Below are 27,804 nucleotides of genomic sequence, written 5' to 3'. Positions count from 1 at the left end.
TAAGAGCATGGTTTTGACAGTATAATGTTATTATCTAAAGTCTGCTATTTAAAAAAAAAAATTTCCTTCAAACAAACTTTACTTACAATATATATTAAATTAATGACAAAAGGCCAAAACACATAACTTTGATATATAAATCCAACTTTTTACAATTAACCTAAACAAATTCTTTTAGAACTAAATGATCAAAGAATTCAATATGATCCATGGCGGGTAGAGGAGTAAATCACTGAGTCACAGAATAGAATTAAAATAAAAACTGATGCTGTTAATTTTAGAAATAATTTAATTCTGTTTATATCAAAAGAAGACATTCAGAGAAGGAAAAAATTCAAATGGATAGTTTTGGGCAGTTCTGGTTGCTGGCATCCTACCCCTTATCTGTAAAAGAATGCTTGCTGGCATTAGTTTCCATCAATTCATTTGTGATTTTGAAATTAATTCTGAAGGAAACCACAACTTACTTGAAGATCCTGCTGAGTGTCTGTGTGCCTGAATTTTTTTTTCTGTCTTCACAGACAAAGCACTTCCACTGGTCATGGAAAAAAGGTCTAAATCCGTGTCTTCTCTGCTTACAAGTCTTGCCTGGGAGCAATGGGAGAGAATGTATACAATCATGAAACAAAATATGGCATTTTCTGAATGCAGCTCACATTACCCCAAATAAACAAACAGGCTCTGTCAAACAACCTTCTTCAAAATGATACCACAATCCTTTATTGCTGCCCAGGCAGAACAAATGCACTATGTCAAAGCATTTTTTGCAAATAAGAGCCGATTTTAAAATTGAGGTTTGCTATTTGAGTCTGTACAACAAAAGAAAACATTTCAGTACAGTAATTTTGATGAAAATCAATCTGAAAGGCAACTGATGAAACTTTAAATAGCTTAACATCACTTATTTACCAAGGATATTATTTAATTTTTAATTGAATGTTAGAAATGTCACATTGGATTATTTTCTGCCATATTCATGTTTTACCACTTATAAAATTCCCTGAAATGCCTTTCATCCCATATTTGTATACTACAAAGCCACGAAAGATCTCTACTTTCTCACTACAGTCATTATTAATGTAAAATACTATATGTTCAGTTTAATTTGGGAGTAAGGGTAGACATATAGAAATTTCAAGATATTTTAAGGACATATGTATTAAGTAATTTATTTCATCTCAAATTACTCTCTGAAGTTTTATTACTATCTTGGATTGAACTGAAGAGTTAAAAGAATCACCTCTTGGCTATAAATATTGTTTTACATAATGTCTAATATCATTAAGTAAGGATTTATCAGGATTCGGCCCCTAAATGGGAGAAAATGTCATGATAGAAAGCAAAGTGGCCTCAGAGTAGCTGGAACTTTACCCAAACCACAGGATGCTTGAAATCCTGTGAGAAAGCATTGTCCTTAATATCTGATGTGAGAAAAATTTAGAGTAAAATAAAACCATCAAACCGTCACTGTGGTTACAAAGCTATCCCTATATGATGCGCTACAAAAACTCATGAAACCAGAACCTAAAGATCATCTTCCTTCAAATTCAGATGTCTGCATCCCCCCCTCCCACCTTCTCTCACTGTTAAATAAGCAAGTTTGCTATTGGTGAACTCAGAGAAGAAGCCATTCTAGGGCATTAGTCACTTTTTAAAATGCACCTGGCTAAGTGATACCATTGTTTTGTCAAAAAAACCTCCATAGAAAACTGTTTCAAGTGAAATGACAACTGGCTCACAATTTATACTTACGATTTTTATGATGAAAAATGTTATACATTCTTTCTGGATTTTATTTCATTAGTGCACAAGGGTATGTATTTAATGGTCCCATTACTATAGCTCCATCAATTCTGAGACATCACAAGAACCAATCAGGAATAAGGGGGGACTATCAAAGCAATACCAAGATTTTGGTGACATCAGTTACAAAATAAGGAAAAACATGCTAACCACATAAGGGACCCTCCTGCTGACAAAAGAGGCTTTAACTATAAGCCTTGGGATTTTAAAATCAGGTTTTATTTGCTTCAATTTAAGGATAATTTCACTATGCCTACTTAAAAAGCAGAAATCTCACCCTCCTCCAGACAAGATGATACCTACATGTCAAGAAAATATTTGTGAACATGTCTTCCAAAAATCTTGTTATCATCTAAGCCATTAACATCCAAAAGATTGTTTATTCCAAAACAGAAAACAGTATCAGTTATTAACTAAGCCAGATTATAACAGAATCAAATTTAGAAGTGAAATTTAACAATAACACACACTTTCACAATGGTGCCACCTCACAGCTTAAATGCAAACCTAGAAATTTCATAGAGGCTAGTTACATGTCTAGGAGCATATTTGACTCAGCGACATATGTATTTATGTTCAAATTCTATCTGTGAAAACACTGGTTTCAAATTGAACATCATCCTTCCTCTTACTGTTAAGGAGTAGAGAAATCATAAAGAAAATATATCTTTTCTTCTATGTCATGTAAAATGGATATACTATACATGCAAAATAGAATAAAATTGACCTTGCTTTTAATACTTATTCTACAAAACTGTATGTTTAACCCCAAAACATTGTAATATTAAACATTCTTCACAGTTGTAACATGATAAACAGTTTTTAGTTTGTGTCAGATCAGGATTTTCTTATGTGCAATGCAATAGCAAATATTTAAATAGTGATTTTGCAAAACTCTTGGTCTTTGTCTTCTGATCAGGTCATGTTTGTAGCCTCATCTACAAAGTTTGTAATATTCTTTTTTCCCATATTTGCACAATGAAATGAGTGGTATGAATTCTGGAACATGACTTCTAAGCAAGTGGATCCTGCTTCACCTCCAAACCAAGAGACTTAATTTAAAGTAGAGAATCTCTTCCATTTAATAAAGAACAGTCAGTTCTTTCTTATGATTTTTTCACAAACAGGATTTTATTAAACATTTATTTTAAAATTTTGTATTTTTAGAAGACAAACAGCACACATAAAATAAATACCTATTTACTTATTATGCAGATTTTTTTAAAAAGAGAAATAAAATATTATAAGGTGAAATTCACTTGTAAGCTGCTTTTCAGTATTTCTACATATGTTTTGAATAAGCATATTCAAAAGTTTTTAGAATGTTATTTCAAAATTAACCTAACTTCTTTTTGCATTTTGCTTCTTTCACTGTACATTACATCTGTGAAATACAGATCTAGTTCATTTAACTGTTTGAATAATATGCTAATTATTGCAAAATTACTGTAGATGCCATGAACATACCACATCATTGTACTATTTCTAGATGTAATACAAGTGTTTTAAATATATTTTTCTCTTTGATTGCAGAAAGCTGAGGTATGCATACCCCTCCATTCATAATACATTGTCATCATTGTGCAAACCCCTCTCTTATATAATAAGACAGAGGCCTTGTTGTGTAACATATGTGGGCATGGAAGGCACTTTACATGCTTTATAGAGCTATAATTTACATTTAATAAAATGCACAGAACTTGAACATGAAGTTCAATCATTTTCAAAAATTTTCTTTTCGATTTACAACTCCCATAGAAGCTGCAAAATTGGTACTAAGAGTTACTTGTATAGCCTCCACACAGCTTGTCCAAATGATATCTTGTATAATTCAAGTTCAATTAATAAAAACAGGAAATTGACATTGGTGCCATACTATTACTAAACCATAGACCTCATTCACCAGTTTTCACACGCACTATTTGTTGTTGGTTTATTTATACTTCTCTGACATTTTATCACATGTATAAATTCATGTAACTACCACCACAATCAGAATAGACAATTATTCCATCTCTCCAAACAACCTCTTTGTTTTCCCTTTAGAGTAATACCTCCCCCTAATCTAATAACTGGCAACCACTAATATAGTCCCCATCATTATAATTACATAGTTTTGAGAATGTTATGTAAATGAAATCATACAGTATACAACATTTTGAAATTGTCTTCTTTCACTTAGCAAAATGCTCTTGAGATCCATGAACATCTTTGTGTATACCATAAGTTTATTCTTGTTTGTTGCTTTTTGTTCCTTTTTGTGTATCTGTTGTATGTATGTACCACCATTTGTTTACCATTCACCCAGTGAATGAGATTTGGGTCATTTCCAATCTTTTCAGCTATCACAAATAAAACTATTATGAACATTTATGTATACATTTTTGATTGAACGTAAGTTCATCTCTCTAGAAAAAGTGCTTAGGAGTACAACTGCTGAGTCAAATAAGTATATATTTAACTTTATGAGAAATTGACCCCCTTTTATTTTATTTGTTTTTACAGTGGCTGTACCCTTCTTTAGGACTTCTCTCTGGCTCAGTGGTAAAGAATCTGCCCATCAATGCATGATATGCGGGTTCAATCTCTGGGTTGGGAAGATGCCTGGAGTAGGAAGTGGCAACCCACTCCAGTATCTTGCCTGAAGAATTCTATGGACAGAGAAGCCTGGTGGACTACAGTGCATGGGATCACAAAGAACTGAACATAATTTATTGACTAAAAAATAACAATTCATGCATATGGTATATGTCTTTGAATTTTTATAAGCACTGTTTGATAGGTTATAATTGTAAGGGCCTTGCACATGTTAATGTTAACATCTGTGATTTAACTCTACTACAGTACACCTTCTCCTTCTGTTTAATCCTGTTTTTTCCTTCTCTCACAGGAATTGTTCCAGAGAGCTTTCCCCAATAAACACCCTACATTCAAATATCAGAATCCCAGAGTATATTTTCTGGAGAAATTGAACTATGAGTGTCTCCTGCAGGAAAATGCTAGCATTTTGGGAGGATAAGTTTACTAAGCAATGCAATTGTCTTATCTATGACACAGATCTATCTACATCTATGACATGCCTTCTGATGTATATTTGGAAGTATTGTTTGCCTTTTTCTCATTCTTGTCTATCATACAATAACTTTAATCTTATTTGGAAGACAGAGATATTATTTATTAGCTTCCTCAAAACCCAGCATTTGAATGTTTGACTATGTCTAATTCTGTCCTCACTTTTGAAGCTCAGTGACAAAGTATTCTAGATGAGATTTATATTTATCCCTATATTAAGAAATAACTCCATCTCTTGGTATGCCTTGTTCTGATATGATGTTAACTGTCAATCTATTGTTCCTTTGTAGATAAACTTTCCCTAATTCTTTTATGCTGTCTAATCCAGGGTTCATTTCAAAGATATTATTTTTTATTTTCAGAATGCATAATTGCCTCATTTGCATATCCATCTTCCTCTAATTAAAATTTGATCATTTTTTGTTTGATTATTTTCTGTCATTTTATTATGCGTGGTATTTTTATGTCTTTGAGTATCTTATAGTAGCAGCTGTTGCAGCCTTTTAACATTTCAAGATTTTCCTTAGTTATGGCCTGGTCCCAGTTGTACAATTATCTGCACAAGTTTCCTACAAGTAGGGTGTTTTCATTCCCCAACACCTTGCAAGATTTCCACACAATGTGGCCTTCAATTAGCCCAGTATCCTTTTAGCATAAATCCTTGATCCATTCCCCTGTCTTGATTAAAAAAAAAAAAAGTCTGTTCTACTACTACTACTTACCTTGTTTTGTGTTCAGCTGTTCTTCAATATATTTTTTTAAAGTATTTATCATTCTATATATTTGTCATACATTTGTGGGTAGTGTGATATAATGGGATATGTAGGAAGATTAATGTCAAAGGGTTAATCTCATAGAACCACTTTGATTAGTAATCTACCCAATCAGTTTTCATTCATTTTTAGAAGTATAATAATTAAATGTAATATCCCTTCCTTTATTGTGGCATTCCTTGGCACTTTATATTCCTGATTTTTGCTCCAAAGTGGCTACTCAGAAATCTGTGTGAGAGTGTTAGTCAATAATATGTAGGGTGCTAATAGCCTGAGGTACCACTTTTCCTAGGGTAATCTCTATGTCATTCTGCCAGAGGGATTTCTGTTAAAATGCCAGAAAATATTTGTTTAGTGATTATTTCAAATACGTGCATCCTTCTGTAAATATTTCCATAAGCACATTAATTATAACTATTGTCCTAATTTTTCTCCTGTTTTAGGAATGACGAATATAACTGCTCTGGATATGATAATATTATTTCCCATTAGAGAATACATTATTTTTCTATACTAAATTCTACATGGTAAGTTGACTTATAATCAGTTTTCTCAGTGAATGTAGAGTTTGAGCAAGGAATATTCATTGGTTGATATAAATGGAAGGTGTCATAAAGTGAGGGTTATTTGATGCCCTTCATTTTCACATGCCAAGGAGGCCACACACTTCTGTCATTGGTCAGGGTACCCTCTTTTCTGGAAATTTCTGTAAACACTAACATTTCTTGTTTGGGGACTCTATTTCTCCAGATTCCATATTGGCCATTCTCCTTCTGTTAACATAGGCTTCCTCGGATATCATACATTTCAGCTGACGTTTGAAATGCACATGAGTTATACCGTCTAGAGTATACATACACTCTGGTCACCATGCTAGAATTTGGTTGCTCCTAACACTCCAACCATTTACACTTTACTACTTAGAATGGTTGAATACACATCTACTTTTTTTTTTTTTTTCACATCTACTTTTTAATTTTTATCTGGTTTGAGTTTTTGAGTCATGAGGGTGCTTTGCTGTTTCCCTCAAGTATCCTCCTTTTAAAATAGTCTAGACAATAATATTGTTATATAATTTCTTGCCCAGAGTATCTTTTTTTTTTATTTACATTAGTTGGAGGCTAATTACTTTACAATATTGTAGTGGTTTTTGCCATACATTGACATGAATCAGCCATGGATTTACATGTGTTCCCCATCCTGAACCCCCCTCCCACCTCCCTCCCCATCCCATCCCTCTGGGTCTTCCCAGTGCACCAGCCCTGAGCACTTGTCTCATGTATCCAACCTGGACAAAGAGTAGCATCTTGTTATTTTAAAATCTACCAGATAAACTATGTATTTTAAGGTGACATCATATTTTAAAGTCATATTATAAGCCAAGAAAACATGGTACTATTTTAATATTTAATATGTTGAGATTATCCCCAAAAGACACAGCTGTGTGGTATTTTCACAATTTGTACTACTTATTGACACATCTTAAAGTCCCATCTGTTGAGTGCTGTTGTCCACAACATTTTTTCTGAACTTTAAACACATTTCTTACCACAAGCTGGACTCTTCCACCATTAAGTACGTCTGGATCTAACTCAGGCAAGAAGTGATTGCTGCATGGTGACAGAAACAGAAATCATATTATTATCCCAATGTAGAGGAAGACTATGAAAAACATGCCCAGTGAAAAGTCTGGGAAAAATCAATAATACACAAAATGGAAATAATTGTTTTCTTAAATTAGGTGAATGCAAAGATATACACAAATTTATGTCTTTTCATAGTTACTTTAAAATTCAATTTGACATAAATTTTAAATTTGCCAAACATAAACGCATACACAGAGAAAAAATCTGAAAGTACCAATAGTCTTAGCTAATAAATTATAGAAAGGATAAGTATTGTACCACATCTACTTATATATCTTACTTATAAGAAAGGCAAAACTTCTTATTTTTAAAATAGCTCTGGTATGTTTAATGCATTATACCAGTGCTCACAATTAACTTCTGTTTAAGGCTAGAGCATTGGTATTTGGCTTTTCAAGAACTTCTGTTTTTGAAAAAAAATTTTCTTAAAATATTATTACTTATATATTCCTTTATATGTTATGTTTTCAAAAGAGAAAGTCCATCAATAATCACCTGTTGCATTATATGTTTAAATATAACTAATTAAGGGGTAACTGGTGTTGTTAAATGTTTAAGTATCTTAAAAATACATCCTGAAATGTTTTGTTTGTATTTTTCACATTATCTGCACAGATGTTTTTAAATCTCTAAAGAAGACCTCTTTCATCTGGTTAATATAGATGGTAAGCTATGAGTTATGCTACATTTGGTTATAGTCCTAAAAATATCTTGTTATGAATTATGCTAAATCAATTAATACCAGCATAAAGCAAACTGTACTTGCATCAATAGGAACACTTAGCAAAATTAAAAAAAAACCTCAACTATTGATTGCTTTATTCCTACTTTCTTTACTCACAATGAAATAGGATATAACCACCCAGGTTTTTAAATGTTTTAATTTCACTTTTATTTTTCACTTTTCCCCATATTATTGAAGAAATTATATGGATAGAATTGACTACATATGAAGGTTTTTTCATTTGTATATATTATAAAAAAGGTTTAATTTTTATACCTTATAACATTCTGCTATATTAAGTGTTAGACCTCATAACTGTAGGATTTGTTTCTTTGTCACTCATTTAAATAGTCAATACCCACAACCCCTGGAAATGTGTCCAAAGTGTCATCTATATTTAGATTCATATTGGTTTATCTATTTGAAAATGCTTAAATAGCACTTTTAAAAATTGTTTTGTGGATATATGTAGCTACAGTGAAAGTCATAAAAATTTATGACAACTGTCTAGTATGGGAAACTAAATAAAACTCAGTGTTCTGTAATAACCTATAAAGGAAAAGGGTTTCCCAGGTGGTTCAGTAGGTAAAGAATCTGCCTTCAGTGCAGGAGACCCAAGAGACCTGGGTTTGATCCCTGGGTTGGGAAGAGGTGATCTCTGGGTGAGGGCATGGCAACCCACTCCAGTATTCTTGCCTGGAGAATCCCAGGGGCAGAGGAGCCTGGCAGGCTACAGTCCATGGGGTCACAAAGAGTCAGACATGACTGAAGCGATTGAGCACATAAGTGAAAAGAATGTGAAAAAGGATATATGTGTGTTCTACACCTGAAGCTAACATGACATTGTAAATCAACTGTACTTTAATTAAACAAAATATATTTCAAAAATATTATCTCCAGACTTTTATTCCTTTAAAATTTTGGTTTAGTAGTTAGGTACATAAGTGTTTTATGTTTTGTTTGGACTGAATCTTGTTCCCTCAAAATTTATATGTTCAAATCTTGTTCCCTCAAAATTTATATGTTCAAATCTTGTTCCCTCAAAATTTATATGTTCAAATTCTAATCTTTAATACCTCAGAAAATTACTCTATGAAGACAAGGTCTTGAAAGAGACAATTAAGGTAAAATGAGTTCAAAGAGGTAAGCCCTAATCCAATAACTGGTGCCCTTGTTCAAAGAGGAGATTAGGACACAGGTAACACAGGTGGAAGGCTGGTCATGTGAGGAGCCAGTGAGAAGAGAGCCATCTGCAAGCCAAGGAGAGAGACCTCCAAAGAAAGCAAACTTGCTGACTCCTTGATCTTGGACTTTCAGCCTCTAACACTGTGAAAAATAGATCTCTGCTCTTTAAGCCATGCAATCTAGTATTTTGTTATGGCAGCCCTAGAAAACTAATACATACATTAATATAATAAAAATTAATTGACTACTTATTAGGTTAAAGGCACATTTCTTTGCTGCTAAGGGACATCAACACTTGATAACCTCAATTTGAGAGCTCACCTCTATCTAGTGAGAAAGAGCGATATCATCTCACTATAAAGAGGAGGGAACTAAAATATTGAGACATCACTGAAAATCAGTTACATGACTGGTAAAGTGGCAGGATCAGGGTTGAGTTTAATATTAACTGCCAAACATAAATGATAATAAAAATAACACAAAATAAAATGCTACAATCATCAATACAGATGATATTTATAAACAGTTAATAGATACCATGCATTTTACTTTATAAAGTAGAATCATTTGTGTGGTTCATCATCACCATCAATCATTTGTGTTGATTTTTAAGCATTACAGAAACTAAGTTCTTGAATTTTTTATAGTGAAAAACATAGTGATCAAATCTATTCTATATAAGAGGCCATTTATAGTCTGGTAATGTAGTATATTGGCCTTTGGCTATATAAAGTCATGTTTGTTTTAGCATAATTAACCTAGGTTTCACTTTTCAAGATGTGTTTGCAATACAAAAATCTTAATTTAAGGGAGATGACCTCACCATTTCGTATTTCTGGAACCAGTCGTTTCAAGAACCCCAACCTGTGTATGAAGCCACTGGTATGTATATTCTTTACTCCTTTCTAATTTTTCATTTGCAGTGGTATCCTTATATATAATGTCTTCTTCCTTATCTAGGGAAAAATGTGAAAATATTATTTGTTTTTTAAAGAAATCAAGTTTTGGCCACGCAGTTTAATCTAGGCTAACAATTTTATCACAAGATAGAGAAAAACAAGACAGGTCATGGGAGCTAAATCATCTGCAAGAAAAATACAGTCAGTCACTTATAGATTAAGTACTTTTCCTGTTTGAGTTTCAAACCCACCTATTTTGAAAAGCAGAGTTGTTTTAATGAAACTAACACTCTAGAGGGCTTTTTAGTGTTTTAGTTAGAAAATAGAAATAATTATTTTTGGTAGGCAGAATTTAAAATCTGACTGTTCTCATACAATCTTATCCATATGAAGAATTTATAATTTATATTGAGGATACTCAAAACAGATTTGTAATTTTGTATAAAACAAAACTTGGTTTATATAAGCTAGTACAATATGTAAATTAGGAAAATCATTTATATTAGGTTTAGGAAACCTGTGCTAATGCCATTGCAATGATTTCAAAGATGGAGAGGGGAAAGCGTAACAATGAAGACGAGCATGGAAACTATGCAAAAGGAGATATTACGCCAGGTGAGAATACAAGGTAACAAATATAAAGGAAAATAAAGTAGTTAAAACAAATAAAGAAAAATCCAACCCTTATAGCTACACTTAAATATAGTATATGTATTCATATTATTAAAAAAAAAAAAAGGATCTGCAGACATTGCTGCCACATCAATGCCACACACTTGAGTTACAATGAAGACCTGTTGTTCTAGAGCACTTCTCCATAGACTTGATTTTTTAGATGACTTCTTTTTTGGTGCCATCACAATTTTTAGGGACATGTTAGCTTTGTAGGGTTCACTGACAGTACACCAGAGAGGGGGTACCTACTGAAACTAACTCATGGTAATTAAACTCACAAGAAATCTACAATTTAAAATCTGGTGTTTAAAATGTCAGTTTATTAATTTGAACTATTCTTTCAATTGGCTTCACCTAGCTTAAAACTCAACATTCAGAAAACCAAGATCATGGCATCCAGTCCCATCACTTCATGGCAAATAGATGGGGAAAAAGCGGAAACAGTGACAGATTTTATTTTCTTGGGCTCCAAAAGCATTGCCAATGGTGACTGCAGCCATAAAATTAAAAGACGCTGACTCCTTGAAAGGAAAGCTGTGACAAACCTAGACAGCATTTTAAAAAGCAGAGACATCACTTTGCTGACAAAGGTCTGTATTTAAAACTATGGTTTTTCCAGTAGTCATGTATGGATGTGAACACTGGACCATAAAGAAGGCTGAGCACCAAAATATTAATGTTTTCAAATTGTGGTGCTGGCAAAGACGCTTGAGAGTCCCTTGACAGCAAGGAGATCAAACCAATCAATCATAAAGGAAAGTAACCCTGAATATTCATTGGAAGGACTGATGGTGAAGCTCCAACACTTTAGCCACCTGATAAGAAGAGCCGACTCATTGGAAAAGACTCCTGATTCTGGGAAAGATTGAGGGCAGGAGGGCAAGGGGATGACAGAGGATGAGATGGTTGGATGGCATCACTGAATCGATGAACATGAGTCTGACTAAACTCTGAGAGACAGTCACGGACAGGGAAGCCTGGCGTGCAGCCGTCCATGGGGTTGCAAAGAGTCAGGCACGTCTTAACAGATGAACGATTCTTTCACTATAGATATTCAAACATAGAAAGTCATCTTTTATCTGCAGATTGTTTGGAGGACAAATGAGGCATGCTGTGAAGCTTATTTTGAATGCTAGGTGCATGGGCAGTGACACATTCACACATGTATACACACTCAGCATCTATTGTTTTGACTATGTTAAGGCGATACATTTATCATGTCTTTTTTTTTTTTCCTTAAGATTTGCTGTGGTACTAGCGAAATGACTGGTTTTCAGTCCAAAGAGATACAAGGTCCAGTTCTCAGAAAAGCTACAAGTCAAGATGTTTATTTCTCTAAATTACATTACTTAACTTCCTGTTAACTTCTCATGACATCTTGCCTTTCTAAAATGGTCATATCCCTTGTTTCCTGCGTGCATGCTAAGTTCCTTCGGTTGTGTCCAACTCTTTGTGACCTTATGGACTGCAGCCAGGCTCCTTTGTCCATGGCCTAATCCAGGCGTGCATACTGGAGCGGGTTGCCATTTCCTCCTCCAGGGGATCTTCCCGACCCAGGGATCAAACCGTGTACCTGTTGGCAGATTCTTTAGCACGAGCACCACCTGGGCTTCCTGAATTTAAGCCACTGCCTCCATAGTTGCAGGGCTTCCCCGACAGTTCAGTTGGTAAAGAATCCGCCTGCAAGGCAGGGGGCCCCGGTTCAATTCCTGGGTTGGGAAGATTTGCTGGAGAAGAAGGGACAGGCTACCCACTCCAGTATTCTTGGGCTTCCCTTGTGGCTCAGCTGGTAAAGAATCCATCTGCAATGTGGGAGACCTGGGTTCGATCCCTGGGTTGGGATGATCCCCTGGAGAAGGGAAAGGCTGCCCACTTCAGTATTCTGGCCTGGAGAATTCCATGGACTATACAGTCCATGGGGTCGCAGAGTCTGACACGACTGAGTGACTTTCATTTTCACTTTCTCCATAGTTGCTGTACTGAGGGAACAATTACTCTGCATTCAAAGGCTGACCACTGAATTCATGAGCAGACACCATTTTAGTAAATGGCCTTCTTTACACAGAAACTAAAAAAGAGACTCAAACAAAGGGAAGATTTGGGCTTGCCACCCCAATTACTGCATTAAGCACTTTTCTTTTCCATCAGAGTCCCAGTGTTTTATCTGCCTTTCTTGGTTGATCAGACCAAATGGTGAACCCATGAGTGCAATAACAAAAAGGAATGACAGAGAGGAATCAGTGACCCTGGTAATCAACTGAACCCACAATTGGAACTTTACCTACTCTTGATATGTAGCAAGTGTACTTTTAGCTAAAAATAATCTTTGCGTCTTTCTGCTTTTGAAAATAGAGACATATACTTGCTATAGCCCCTTTTTAAAGTGCTCATTCTGAAGTTTTCCTCAATTCTGCAATAATACTCCATAAACCCTAAGAAGTTTTACATCAGACTGAGTCCAGTTTCTCAACAATCATCCCCAAGTAAAGATTACAGATTTCACTGTAAGAGTCCAACTCATATTCTTTTAACCTGAAGGCATGGATTGGTAGATTGGCATGAATTCAGTGTAAAAAGAGAACTAGCATAGTGGTGACATTGGCTGGATAGATCCAAGCATACTGCCATTCAAATGCTGCAGGAAATGATTCTGCAAATGACTTTTGCAATACCATTTCAGGATTACCCCTGTCACTGAGGAGAAAGTAGGATTTACTTCTTGAAACTTGATTTTAGCATTTTATTTAGGAAGAATAATGGTGACCAGGTTTACTTACAGACTTTTATCATTTTCCAGTTCAGTTCAGTTGCTCAGTCGTGTCTGACTCTTTACGACCCCATGGACTGCAGCACGCCAGGCTTTCCTGTCCATCACCAACTCCCAGAGCTTGCTCAAACTCATGTCCATCAAGTCAGTGATACCATCCAACCATCTTATCCTCTGTCGTCCCCTTCTCCTCCCACCTTCAATCTTTCCCAGCATCAGGGTCTTTTCAAATGAGTCAGTTTGAGTTGGAGTACTGGAGTTTCAGCTTTAGCAATCAGTCCCTTCCAATGAGTATTTAGGACTGATTTCCTTTAGGATGGACTGGTTGGATCTCCTTGCAGTCCAAGGGACTCTCAAGAGTCTTCTCCAACACCACAGTTCAAAAGCATAAATTCTTTGGCGCTCAGCTTCCTTTATAGTCCAACTCTCACACCCATACATGACTACTGGAAAAACCATAGCTTTGACAGGATGAACCTTTGTTGGCAAAGTAATGTCTCTGCTTTTTAATATACTATCTAGGTTGGTCATAGCTTTTCTTCCAAGGAGCAAGTGTCTTTTAATTTCATGGCTTCAGCCACCATCTGCAGTGATTTTCAAGCCCCCCAAAAAATAAAATGTCACTGTTTCCACTGTTTCCCTATCTATCTGCCATGAAGTGATGGGACCAGATGCCATGATCTTAGTTTTCTGAATGTTGAGTTTTAAGCCAACTTTTTCACTCTCCTCTTTCACTTTCACCAAGAGGCTCTTTAGTTCTTCACTTACTGCCATAAGGGTGGTGTCATCTGCATATCTGAGGTTATTGATATTTCTCCCGGCAATCTTGATTCCAGCTTGTGCTTCATGCAGCCTGGCATTTCTCATGATGTACTCTGTATATAACTTGAATAAGCAGGGTGACAATATACAGCCTTGATCTATTCCTTTCCTGATTTGGAACCAGTCTGCTCTTCCATGTCCAGTTCTAACTGTTGCTTCTTGTCCTGCATACAGGTTTCTCAGGAGGCAGGTCAGGTGGTCTGGTATTCCCATCTCTTTAAGAATTTTCCACAGTTTGTTGACAAACTATGACTATGTTGGCATAGTCAGTAAAGCAGAAGTAGATGTTTTTATGGAATTTTTCTGGTTAGACTTCACAATAAATCCTTTTGATTTTAGAAGAAACACCTTTCTGCCTTCAAAATGCAATCTACTACCTACCTACTGTTCTTTCCTATTTTTCTAGGTCTTTGTCAATTTCTTGTACCATCATCCTAAGACAAAAGTTCTCTTTTTGATCCATGTTCTCCCCTAGTTACTACAGTCTATATATGCTGTTTTTACTTCAGGACACACATTCTATTAATTTTATTTAAAATTGTTAAACTTTTTATTTATAAATTGTTAAACTCTTTTACTATATAAATAACACATTTTCACAACAGTTAACCTTAAAAATACTGAAAAGTAAAAAGTCAAAGAAAAGAAAATCTACAAAAAGCCCACTATTCAAAGCTAACCACTGAATAACATTTTTAAGGCATTTCTTTGTAGTTCATTTTTCCATAGATTTGTTTTATAGCATTTTTTCCATTAAGTACTATAACAAATGAATTCTATGTAATGGAACTCTAAACCTGAAAGTGCTTTTAAGGGTTATACCCTATGATGTACCAACTTGTTACATGAAGGTTTTTAATTATTCTATTTAATCCATTTTTAAGGTGGAATTAAAGATGACATGTCTGAATTTTATGAATATTTTGAGGAACGTGGTATAATCTATATTGTCAAATAGTTTACAAAACCTTTACCAATTTACCACAAGCTATATAAGCACCAAAGAATTGATACTTTTGAACTGTGGTATTGGAGAAGACTCTTGAGAGTCCCTTAGACTGCAAGCAGATCCAACCAGTCCATCCTAAAGGAGATCGGTCCTGGGTGTTCATTGGAAGGACTGATGTTGCAGCTGAAACTCCAATACTTTGGCCACCTCATGCGAAGAGCTGACTCATTTGAGAAGACCCTGATGCTGGGAAAGATTGAGGGCAGGGGGAGAAGGGGACAACAGAGGATGAGATGGCTGGATGGCATCACCGACTCGATGGACATGGGTTTGGGTGGACTCTGGTATTTGGTGATGGACAGGGAGGCCTGGCGTGCTGTGCTTCATGGGGTCTCAAAGAGTCAGACACAACTGAGCGACTGAACTGAACTGAACTGATATGAGGTTAATCATTTCACTAAGTCCCTAGTCAGCATTGGGATATTAAGTATTTTAAAGCTGTTGATACTTTGAGAAAAATATTGTCTAATACAGTCTTAATTTATCTATTTCTACTGCTAGCAAAATTTAAAGTGGTTCCATATGATTTCTTATTAATAATATATAAAGTATAAAGTATCTCTCTTGTTCTTCCCAATTATCTGCTGGATTCTAGTATTTCCATTTTTGCTTTCAACTGACCATTCAAATTCCTTTATCTGTTACCACTGGTGCAAATATTTTCTCCTGCCCATTGTTTGATTTTAATTTCTACTCTATTTTCAAAAGGGGCAAATTTTTCTCTAGGCATACAAATTTATCTACTTGCTAAATATCTTCTAAACTATGAACTTTTTTCCTCTCATAATTTATAGGTTGTATCTTCCAATTTGACAAATATAAAATGATAACTAAGATTTCAGGGACAAATTCTACACTCTTCTAATATTTTGTCTTTCACACTAAAATACATTGGTTAACAAAATTCCATTAAGAGAACTCTAACTCTCTCAGTCTGCTTTGTCTTCCCTTTTCATTCCCTCCTTAATTCACTGCAATCCAATTTTGTCAAATTGAGATTATCCTTACAATGAGGACCTTAAACCATCTTATCTACCAAGCACATTTATTCCTCATCTTCATTGGCCCTTCTGCTGAATTCAACTACACAGAACACTTTGCCTTAAAACTCTCTTCTCTGTGAGACTTTGGAACATCAGACTTCAAGGGTTTCCTTTCTGGTTCCTTTACATATACTCCCTCAGATGTTGATGCTTGTCATTCTATAGAATTTAGGAGCACCCCACCCTCACCACCTCATTCCATGCCTAACGTTGTGCTGGCCTTTGATGCCAGTCAACTGGATAACTAGATGGTATGGTGATGGTTTAGATGCTAAGTCAAGTCTGACTCTTGCCACCCCATGGACTGTAGCCTGCCAAGCTCCTCTGTCCATGATATTCTCCAGGCAAGAATATTGGAGTGGGTTGCCATTCCCTTCTCCAGAGGATATTCCTGACCCAGGGATCGAACCCAGGTCTCCTGAATTGGAGGCAGATTCTTTATCAACTGAGCTACAAGGGAAGCCCAGATAACTAGATACATAGTGTTTATTGCTTCAAGGGGGTGGCAGCTTAGAGGACTGGATATCACCAACCTCTATTTTATTCCTGTTCTCAGATCCAGCTGAACTTCAGAATCACAGCATGTTTTTATCATCATCCTAGTGAGTCTGCTTTTTATTCTGACTCCCCAGGTCATTCAGACCAGATATTCTGGAGTTTTCCTTGGCTGCTCACTCCTTATGTAATGATATTTAATCCAGAACTAGGTCTAGTCTCCCTGCCAGTTATCTCACTAATACCTGGCTCCTTCCCTCTCTCCACTGCTCCATTTTGACAAGGAGTGAGTCTCTGTTGACTGACTGACGTGTGTGCCTTAGCTCACTGCAATATGGCTTCCTACCTGTACCGTTTCACTGAAACTGTTCACACCGAGATCATTAATACAACACTGCTAAATCTTTCACATTTTTTGAAGTTCTTACTGACTCCTCTAATATTATACATTGTCCACTTCTTCCTTCTCGAAAGGCTTATTTCCTCTGACTCTTGCTTAGTCACACTTGTCCTGTTTTTCTCTGCCCTACCATCTAAACCTCAGTTTCCTTCAAGGGTTCCTCTTCCTCTGGCATATCTTCTAGTCTCAGCATTCTTTTCTGGCGCAGCGTCCCAGCCCCATCTTATTCTTTGGTTATAAGTTTCCTGTCAGAGGATATTCCTTCAAGTTCTTCTCTCATGTTCTGAAATGTATTTATCCAAAGTCTCTCTACTAGGTATCCTACAGACAATTTAAACAGATTACGTAAAAAGCTAAACTCAAGTTTTATCCCACCTTTTCCAAGTTCCTATAATTCTACCATCATTGTCAGGGTAAAACTCAGAAACCTGAGTGTTGTACTGAACCAGTATTCTTCCTCACACTTTACCTGCAGATTTTACCTCCTAAATTCTCTTCATTCTGTCAAATCTCTGGTGTTTGCATTGTCACTATTGTAATTCGGCCCACTACCATCTCTTCTCAGTTACTGTAACAGCATTCTCACTGGTCTTTTTGCTTTTGACCTTGTTCCCACTTATATATCTCCATACTGCAAATGGTCTTTCTAAAGTACCCATTTAATTTGCACTTTCATAGGTTGAATTCTTGGTTCTCTACTGTGTCTGGGTAATGTTCAAAACATTTTGCATGGCATTCCTTATCCCTTTAGACACATCTAATAAGTTCCTCTCTCAACCACCCAGATGTATTATAATTACTCAAAATGATCTCGTTTGCCTATAGACATTGTGTTTGGGATTATATACTTCACCAATGGTGTTCTTACTTCAGGTCTTACTTTGGAATTTACATTCTTCAGAGTAAGCTCCTGGTCTTCCAACACTTCATTCCTTATTCAAACTAGGTTAGAGATGTCCTCCATGGATAATATAGAGACCTCACGATAGCGTTTATTATATCACACTTTACTCTTCTATTCATGTGTCAGTTTTATCTACTAGAATATACATTTTATAAGTGATACATAGTAGGATGATGTTCAATAAATATTGGTAAGATTAAGGAATGATTGTCATAGTTAATTAATGTTCTCTGAGAAATGGAATTTAGATTTTTAGCATGCAGACAAACCTGTGTATTGTGGAGAATAACACATGTCTAAATGTGATTAACTTTATTATTATAATAGAAACTTTAGCTCTGAAAGTTGCAATTAGATTGGGATAAAACTGACAATCAAGGTAGCAAAGTAAAAACAATGTATATATATATATATATATTTATAAATGGCTACTTTATAAAATGTTGACAATGTATACAATCCTAGAGAAAAGCAGTTCAGCTTTAAAAAGTTCTCCAAAAGAAATTTGTTTTTTTTTAAATTAATGAAAATATTTTTTCTTCATGAAAAGCAGAGTAAGTGTTCATTAAACTCATATGCCTCAAATTAACCAGTTTCCTAAATTTTCAATATAGCATAGTATCCTATACAGAGGAAGATTAGGATTCAATTATCATTTGGGACACACAAAAAGAAGCTAATGATTTATATTTTTAATACCTATGGCAACTTTCCCGTGACTATTTTTCTTTTCTTTTAATAGCCTTTCTCGGTAATATAATAATAAAATACTATTGGTTTCATGGGTGGAAATGAGTTCATTTCTTTACCAAAAGCTTTCGGAGGACATGGTGGCATGCTGGCATGCTGAGCAAAATGTTTCATATGACAGAAATATTTTTGATAACTTTGATAAATGGCTGATTCTATGTATCTTATGTTAGGAATAGTAAAAAATATGATTTACATTATAAAGTATAAGTGGTCTGCATGTGTTTGTTAAGAGCAGTTATTGCATCATACCTCACAAATAAAGGGCGAATAAAATTGGAGTTTGGCATAAACAATTTTAAATTCATTAACATCTGTATAAATACTTGTTGATAGGCTGTTTATGGCTTCCTCCTTAACCAATCCAGTCTGTTGTTGGAAAGTTGACAGCACTGGCATGAAACCAATAATTCTCTAAGAGCCATTTGTGTATGACAAGCAACATTTCTATTCTTTTAAAATATATTTAAATATATATGTAATTGATCACTAAGGAAAAATGATTGTATGAACAAAGAGGAGGACTGTTAGTCTGAGAGCTTAAAAACAGAAATCTTGGGAACAGAGCCAAACTATATGTAAGGGTCAAAGGCTAATTGCAGCACTAACCACTCCTTTACATATTTCACTATATTTTATGGCAGAGAAGGCAAAAACGTACTAGGATAAAAAAATACTTGCTAGTTTCTGACATTTGAATTAATTTTCAAAATTCATCTGTTTGGGGGTGTTGAATTTATAAAAGCAAAGAAAAATAAGAGTTACTAAATTATACAGTTTAAAATACATGGATTTTGTAAGATATAATTTTAATACTATGTCACTGCTAGCTTTAAGTAAATCCCTCTAGGATAACAGAATCACTCTTCTACAAAGTGGATATAGTTGTGCTTATTAAACAATTATGCATTCTGTACTCAATTTATAGGATATGTTTTCCCATTTGTGTTGTTCAGTTGAGCTGTACCTCCTCATTAATGTCTTTATAGTAGAGTACCAAATACTACATGAAGAGTGGTTCTTTGGTTTCTTCTGTGAGAGCCACATAACTCAAGAAAATGGCAGGTTTGTTAACATAGAATGTGTCTCCATGTTCGCTGTTAACCAGGGCTGAGGCTAGGATAAGGCAAGTGAGGCAAATGAGACACTTGCCTTAGGCACAAAATTTAAGGGAGTGCCGAAAAATCAGTAATCAAGATAAATAATATTTTAAAAGCAAAATTAGCACGAAAACCCATGATGAACAAAATATCACAATTTTAAATGCCAGAATGTGTTAACAGCGCTGTGCCAAGCTCTATTGGAGCCTGAGGAGAAAGGGTAAATCAGTAGTACTGATCCTTCTCTGCCACGGCATTGGCAGATGTACCCACATCTAAGTGATACTAACAAAAGTATCACAGGATACAAAACAGGATATTGTTTTTAGAACGATCCCATAGCCATTGTCTAAGATTCCTTTCTACTGTTTCTCATGAATCAGGCACACCACTGATTTTTCCACTAGACGAGGCCCTGGATCTACTATATATAAGAAAATAATTACAAAGTAATCCAGTTCGTAAAGCAAAGCTACACATTACCCACCTTTCCATCGACCTAACAACTAATTTGCACAGTCAGCTGACCTTTCACTTACTATGTGTCATGTTGGGCAAATTATTTATGCTGTCTCTGCCTCAGTGTTCTCCTCTTAAAATGGATATAATAACAATATAAAATAAGAAAATATATATAAGGTCACACATTTAGTATGGATTTAATAACTGTAGCCATTTTTCTTTAAGTGAAATCAGCTCTGTTATGCACAGTTTTGATGTTCTCTCAACTGTCACAAGCTAAGACTTACCTACCCTGCAGGTGGGACCATCCGTACAAATTTCTAAATCCAGGCTAAGATCAAGGTTCCAGGGGATGGCTGTCAGGGGGGAAGATTCCAGGATTAACCACAGAACTAGACTGAACAATTTTCTGGGGCAGTCTAGGAAGTCCGTCTTTCCAGAAATCTAAGTCTGCAACAAGTGTTTTTAAAATGCATTTTATGTCATAATAAATGAGGCTCTTAGTGTATCTTTAATGCAGAAGAATTAATTTCCAAAAGATAAGAAGGGTACACAGTCCTAATTGATTTGAAGTTATTTCAAATAACTTCAGCAATTGCTCAGTAATAACCATGAAGGAGGTTCCATTGACATGATTCTCTCCTGTTTCACTCTCTCAATTTAATTATCCTTGGAAAATATTCCTCTATCCAACCTAGACTCCCTCAGGGAGTGTTAATATAGTAGGTCATCCAAACCAGGGCCCACCCAATAGAATAATGATGAAACTAATGATGTAAGTAGGTTGGCTTTCAAAATAACATGGTTATAATGGCTACATAAATATTCGTGCCTACTTTTTTTTTGTTTTCTGATATAATTTAGACTTCAGTTCCCTGCTATATCTAAAAGTTCCTACTCTTTGGTAAAAAGACATCTCTAATTCATGTATATTGATTAACTGAGGGCCAAGTAGATGGTTAATTTTCTTTGTAATCATTGTTTTTGAATAGCTATAAAACGGAAGTACTCTAATGCATATGTCCTTTCCATCATAAGGGACTGGAATACAAAAGCAGGAAGTCAAGAGATAACCGGAATAACAGGCAAGCTTGGCCTTGGAGAACAAAATGAAGCAGGGCATAGGCCAACAGAGTTTTGCCAAGAGAGCACACTGCTCATAGTAAAGCCCCTCTACCAACAATACAAGAGGTGATTCTACACATGGACATCACCAGATGGTCAACACCGAAATCAGATTGATTATATTCTTTGCAGGCAAAGATGGAGAAGCTGTATGCAGTGAGCAAAAGCAAGACCTGCAGCAGATTGTGACTCAGATCACTAGCTCCTTATTGCAAAATTTAGGCTCAAATTGAAGAAATAAGGAAAACCACTAGGGCATTCAAGTATGATCTAAATCAAATCCTTTATGATTATACATTGGAGGTGATGAATAGATTCAAGGGACTAGATCTGGTTAGACAGAGTGCCTGAAGAACTATGGACATAAGTTCGTAACATTGTACAGGAGGTGATGACCAAAACCATCCCCAAGAAAAAGAAATGCAAGAAGGCGAAGTGGTTGACTGAGGAGGCCTTACAAACAGCTGAGAATAAAAAAGAAGAGAAAGGCAAAGATAAGAATGTAGACTTCCAGAGAATAGCAAGGAGAGATAAGAAAGCCTTCTTAAGTGACCAATGCAAAGAAACAGAGGAAAACAATAGAATGGGAAAGACTAGAGATCTCTTTAAGAAAACTGGAGATACCAACAGAACATTTCATACAAAGATAGGCACAATAAAGGACAAAAACAGCAAAGACCGAACAGAAGCAGAAGAGATTAAGAAAAGGTGGCAAGAATACACACAGTAACTGAACAAAAAAGCTCTTAATGACCCCATTAACCATGATGATGTGGTCATTCATCTAGAGCCAGACATACTGGAGTGTGAAGTCAAGTAGACCTCAGAAAGCATTACTACAAACAAAGCTAGTGGAGGTGATGGAATTTCAGTTGAGTTATTTCAAATCTTAAAAGATGATGCTGTGAAAGTGCTGCACTCAACATGCCACCAAATTTGGAAAACTCAGCAGTTGCCACAGGACTAGAAAATGTCAGTTTTTATTTCAATCTCAAAGAAAGGCAATGCCAAGGAATGTTCAAATTACCATACAATTGCACTCATTTCATATGCCAACAAGATTATGCTCCAAATCCCTCAAGACAGGCTTCCACAGTAGATGAGCCAAAAACTTCCAGATGTACAAGCTGGATTTAGAAAAGACAGAGAAATCAGAGATCAAATTGCCGACATCCGCTGGGTCATGGAAAAAGCAAGGGAATTCCAAAGAACATCTACCTCTGCTTTATTGACTATGCTAATGCCTCTTACAACAAACTGTGGAAAATTCTTAAAGAGATGGGAATACCAGACCACCTTACCTGCCTCCTGAGAAACCTGTATGCAGGACAAGAAGCAACAGTTAGAACTGGACAAGGAATAATGAACTGGTTCAAAATTGGAAAAGGAGTACGTCAAGGCTGTATATTGTCACTCGGCATATTTAACTTATATAGAGAGAGCACATCATGAAAAATGCAGGGCTGGATGAATCATAAGCTGGAATGAAGACTGCCAGGAGAAATATCAACAACCTCAGATATGCAGAGGATACCACTTTAACAGCAGAAATTGAAGCAGACCTAAAGAGCCTTTTGATGAAGGTGAAAGAGGAGAGTGAAAAACCTGACTTAAAACTCAGCATTTAAAAAATGAAGATCATGACATCCGGTCCCATCAATTCCTGGCAAATAGATCGGAAAACAATGGAAACAGTGACAGACTTCATTTTCTTGGGCTCCCAAATCACTGCAGATGGTGACTGTAACCATGAAATTAAGACACGCTTGCTCCTTGGAAGAAAGCCATGACAAACCTAGAGAGTGTATTAAAAAGCAGAGAAATCACTTTGCCAACAGTGGTCCACGTAGTTAAAGCTATGGCTTCTCCAGTAGTCATGTATGGATTAAGAGCTGGACCATAAAGAAGGCTGAGCACCAAAGAATGGATGCCTTCAAACTGTGGTGTTGGAGAAGACTCTTGAGAATCCCTTGGACTGCAAGGAGATCAAACCAGTCAATCCTAAAGGAAATCAGTGCTGAATATTCATTGGAAGGACGGATGCTAAAGCTGAGGCTCCAATAGTTTGGCCAGCTGATGTGAAGAGCTGACTCACTGGAAAAGATCCTTGTGGTGGGAAAAATTGAGGGCAGAAGGAAAAGGGGGCAACAGAGGATGAAATGGTTGTATGGCATCACTGACTCAATGGACATGAGTTTGAGCAATCTCAGGGAGATAGTGATGAACAGAGAAGTCTGGTGTGCTGCAATTCATGGGGTTGCAAATTGTCAGACACGGCTTAGTGGTTGAACAACAATAACAATACATTCTGATATGTTTCTCATTGATTAATCATTTTCTGCATCTGATGATTTCAATATTTCCCAAACTTAAGAATACAGATATACGTCTGTTAGAGGTAGAGATAACATCATATGAAATACTGAATATGTGTTAAAAAGTATTGCTTGCATTATCGAACAAATTTATAAGTAAAAATAACTTTCTTTTCCAATTTGATTGACAACATATAAAAGACTAATAAACCTGGACCCAGACTTATTGTTTTCCACTAGTAATAACTTAAGCAAGTATCCCATTGCCTGGCGAAGATTTAAGAATTTTCTAAATGGATACTCATTAATGAAAGATTTTTTTCTTTATTATGTTATCCTAGAAAGACAGAACTTATTTTAGGTAGCAGAACTGCATTTGTAAATGAATCATGGCCTCCATTCATGGAAAGCTTGCTGATGTACTCCTGGCATAGTGGAGACAGAAGTCAAGGTAGAGATTACAGGTCTTCCGTATAAAATTAACTTTAAACTATTTATATACTTAGTGATCTGTGGAGCTTCATGAGTTTGTGTATCTTCCTGGGTGATTTCAGTGCTCTGGATCTAGGCCATTCTAGTAGATGTGTAGTCTTGTCCCAGTGTTGTTTTAATTTTTTCTTATTCGTTTTTAAAATCATGTTGGTTGGTTTCTTATTGTTGAGTTTTAAAAGTTTTTGGTACATTTTGGATAACTGTCAGATATCTTTTGCAAATACTTTCTCCCAGTCTGTGACTTGCCTTCTCATGCTTTTGATAGTGTCTTCTATAGAGCAGAAGTTTTTCATTATTTATTTCCTGGATCTTGCATTTGATGTTATATCTAAATGTTTTCCACCAAATTCAAGGTCACCTAGATCTTCTAATATGTTATCTCCTAGGAGTTTTTAGTTTTGCATTTATGTCTGTGATCCATTTTGAGTCAATTTTTGTGAAAGTATAAGGTCTGTGTTTAGATCCTACTCTTTATATTTTTTTCTTTTAATTTTTGCATGTGGAAGTTTAGTTGTTCTAGCAACAACAGTTGGCACGGACTTTTTTCTCCATTGTACTGCCTTTGTTTCTTTATCAAAGACCAGTTCACTATATTTGTATGTGTCTATTTTTCACCTGTCTGTTCTGTTTCACTGATCTATTTGCATATTCTTTTGCCAATATCACACTGTCTTTGTTAATGTGCCTTTATAATAAGTCTTGAAGTTAGGTAACATCAATGCTTCAAAAAGTATTTTAAAATGAAAGTCTGAGCTGCTAAAAAAAAAGGTAGAGAAATCTTATCCTACAAATATAAGAATGAGTGAGTCTAGAGGTCTGCTGCACAACATAATAAACTATAGTTAAAAATATTGTACTATGAATACTGAAAACTTTCTAAAGGAGTAAATTTCTCAGGTACTTTCACTACACACATACAAAATAGTAACTATATAAGAATACAATAGCTATCTTGGTTTTGTACACTTTGTCTATAAATGTATACCAAATCAACAGATTGCATACTTTAAATACATATCCGTGTGAGGACACGTGCTAAGTCACTTCAGTCATTTCCGACTCCTTGTGACCCCGTGGAATGAAGCCAACTAGGCTCCTCTGTCCATGGGATTCTCCAGGCACGAATAATGGAGTGGGTTGCTGTGCCCCACTTCAGGGGATCTTCCCAACCCAGGGATCGAACTTGTGTCTCTTACGTCTCCTGCATTGGCAGGCGGTTCTTTATCACTAGCACCACATGGGAAGCTCCTTAAATATATATATATATATAATTTTTATTAAAATGAAATTAAAATGTTAAAAAATTAGAAAAAATACAAAAAGAAAATTTGTAAGTGTAGCAAGTGACTGCATAGGAGTTATCTCTCCATGGTAAGGGGGGAAAGAGCTCTTTAGTAACTGGCTGAAGCAGTCAAAAATCTTTCTGAGTTGGACAGGTTAAACTCACAGCTCTAAAAATTTCCCATTAATTTGGATCTAAAGAACACAAACTAATTATAACAAAAGTCATTAAACACCTTGGAAATAGAATCAGAAAAAAAAACAGAACCACAGAATCAGTCCATTGCATCATGAAGGTAGTAGATTATCAGATATAGCATAAAAATAAACATCCTTAATTAGATAAAACACACAAAATATTATGTGTCCATATACATAAAATAGTTCAGAAAAGGCATTAAAGCAGTAAGAGGTGAGTAAAATTAGGAAGCTCTGAAACCCTGGAAGCAATTCTAGAAATGAAATATGATTGATAAAATCATAACTATAATTGACATTACACACTTCACAGATGGAGTAACATAAAATTAGATTGACTGAAAAAAAGTTAGTGAACCTGGTTTACTGTCATTAAGCATTGCTTATAAAATTAGCTATTAAATTCCAAAGACAATACACACTATTTTTTATTGTTACCTAATGTTATAAATCTGAGATTTACTCAGAATTCACATGATCGAAAGTACTGACATTTTTCTGTAGAGACTTAAGAAATACTTTTGTCATCTGACTCTATAACTCAAAATAATATATTAGTGGGCATTCTTAACCCCTATGAACGTGGAAAGCACTCAACCGTGGTCTCAGACAACTCTAAACTCATCAGTTGCCTTAGCAATATAGTGGATAGGGCACAAGAATAGACTTGGCAGAAGGATCTTGAGTGTCATTAGCAAGCTGTTGCATCCTCAGAAAATCACTTAAATTTTCTGAATTTCAGTTTTCTTCCTTAAAAAATAATGTGTGTTTCCTTTTTGTTATGAAAGAAATGCATTTTCACTTGTGAATTTATCTCTGAATGTAGTTAGAGTAAAATCATAAAGACTAATTCCCTATCCTTAGGCTAGTAAAAAATACGATAAAGAGTTCTAGTGAATGTCTATACTAAGAAATCGATATCTAAGATCTATTCTTAACATTACGCGGTAGCTGCCTAAGGAGAAAAGAGGGCAGAACGTAGTTTGTTGAGCAACCAGAGTACCCCCTAGGGACTTCGTGTATCTCACTGTGTCTTCACAACATCCTGGGAAAAAAACTATAATTATCTCCCCCCTCACTCTTCCTGGAGAATAAAACTAAAGTTTTGAGCTTATGTAAGAGTCATATAAATTTGAACCTACATTTGGCTGACTCCAAAGCCCACAGTGTTTCCACTTCATCAAGAAGCCATATTTTCCCATGAAATTTCCCTTAATGTCAGATTTCTGAATATGGAAATAAGTGACATTTAAAATGGTCTTAATATACCAGCTGTAATAAATAACACAGAATTTCTTTTTCTCCTGTGGATAGCTTTTGGAAAATAAGGAACAATTTTGAAATAAAATTTTCCATATTTTGTCTCTGAGGAATTTGTAAATTTATTCTAAACCTATTCAAATGTTAAATTACGGGGATAGAAAAGAACAATAGGCATTCTAGCCATAGGAAATTACGTATGAGTTGGCCAAAAAACACAGTAATCTATAATGATATACTTTTCCTATTGTAAATGCTTTATGAAGAATAGTTTTTTCACACACTTGAAGAAGAAATAAATTTGTGATTATTTAAAGCATAGTTTTTGTCTACACTCTCTGAAAAACTAATTTTTAGCTTCATGTGTTTCTGTGCTACAAAAGAATTATAAAACAACATATTTTGACTTAAAGGTACTGGAACTTATTGATGCCTCCTTTTTTGTCTTCTCTTTTTAAACTTAAATGTGAATAGTTTAGCTTAGTGTTTGAATTTGTTTTTCAATTAAGAAAACAATTTTGTGAAGAGAAAACGTTTTCAAATTGAACACTCAAAATCATAGTAACAGGACATAATATTTGGTTAGACTGACCATGTCTCTAGG

The 27,804-nt window shown here is 35.3% G+C and overlaps 1 protein-coding gene across 1 annotated transcript in view; it reads right to left on the bottom strand.

Moving 5' to 3' along the window:
• Nucleotides 1-228: 228 nt before the first annotated feature.
• The window catches only part of LRRIQ1 (leucine rich repeats and IQ motif containing 1), a 189,013-nt gene continuing 161,437 nt past the window's right edge, over nt 229-27,804 (bottom strand). The window contains exons 23-25 of the mRNA XM_043880603.1: nt 10,027-10,159; nt 7,198-7,258; nt 229-588 (exon numbers count right to left, since the gene is read on the bottom strand). Of these exons, the coding sequence (XP_043736538.1) occupies nt 418-588; nt 7,198-7,258; nt 10,027-10,159 (365 nt within the window). The 3' untranslated portion in view covers nt 229-417. The remainder of the gene's footprint in view (nt 589-7,197; nt 7,259-10,026; nt 10,160-27,804) is intronic.

Source organism: Cervus elaphus, chromosome 3 (assembly GCF_910594005.1).
Source record: "Cervus elaphus chromosome 3, mCerEla1.1, whole genome shotgun sequence".
NCBI classification, from domain to species: Eukaryota; Metazoa; Chordata; class Mammalia; order Artiodactyla; family Cervidae; genus Cervus; species Cervus elaphus.
Note: the sequence above shows the minus strand (reverse complement) of the source record. Positions and strands in the feature narration are given on the sequence as shown.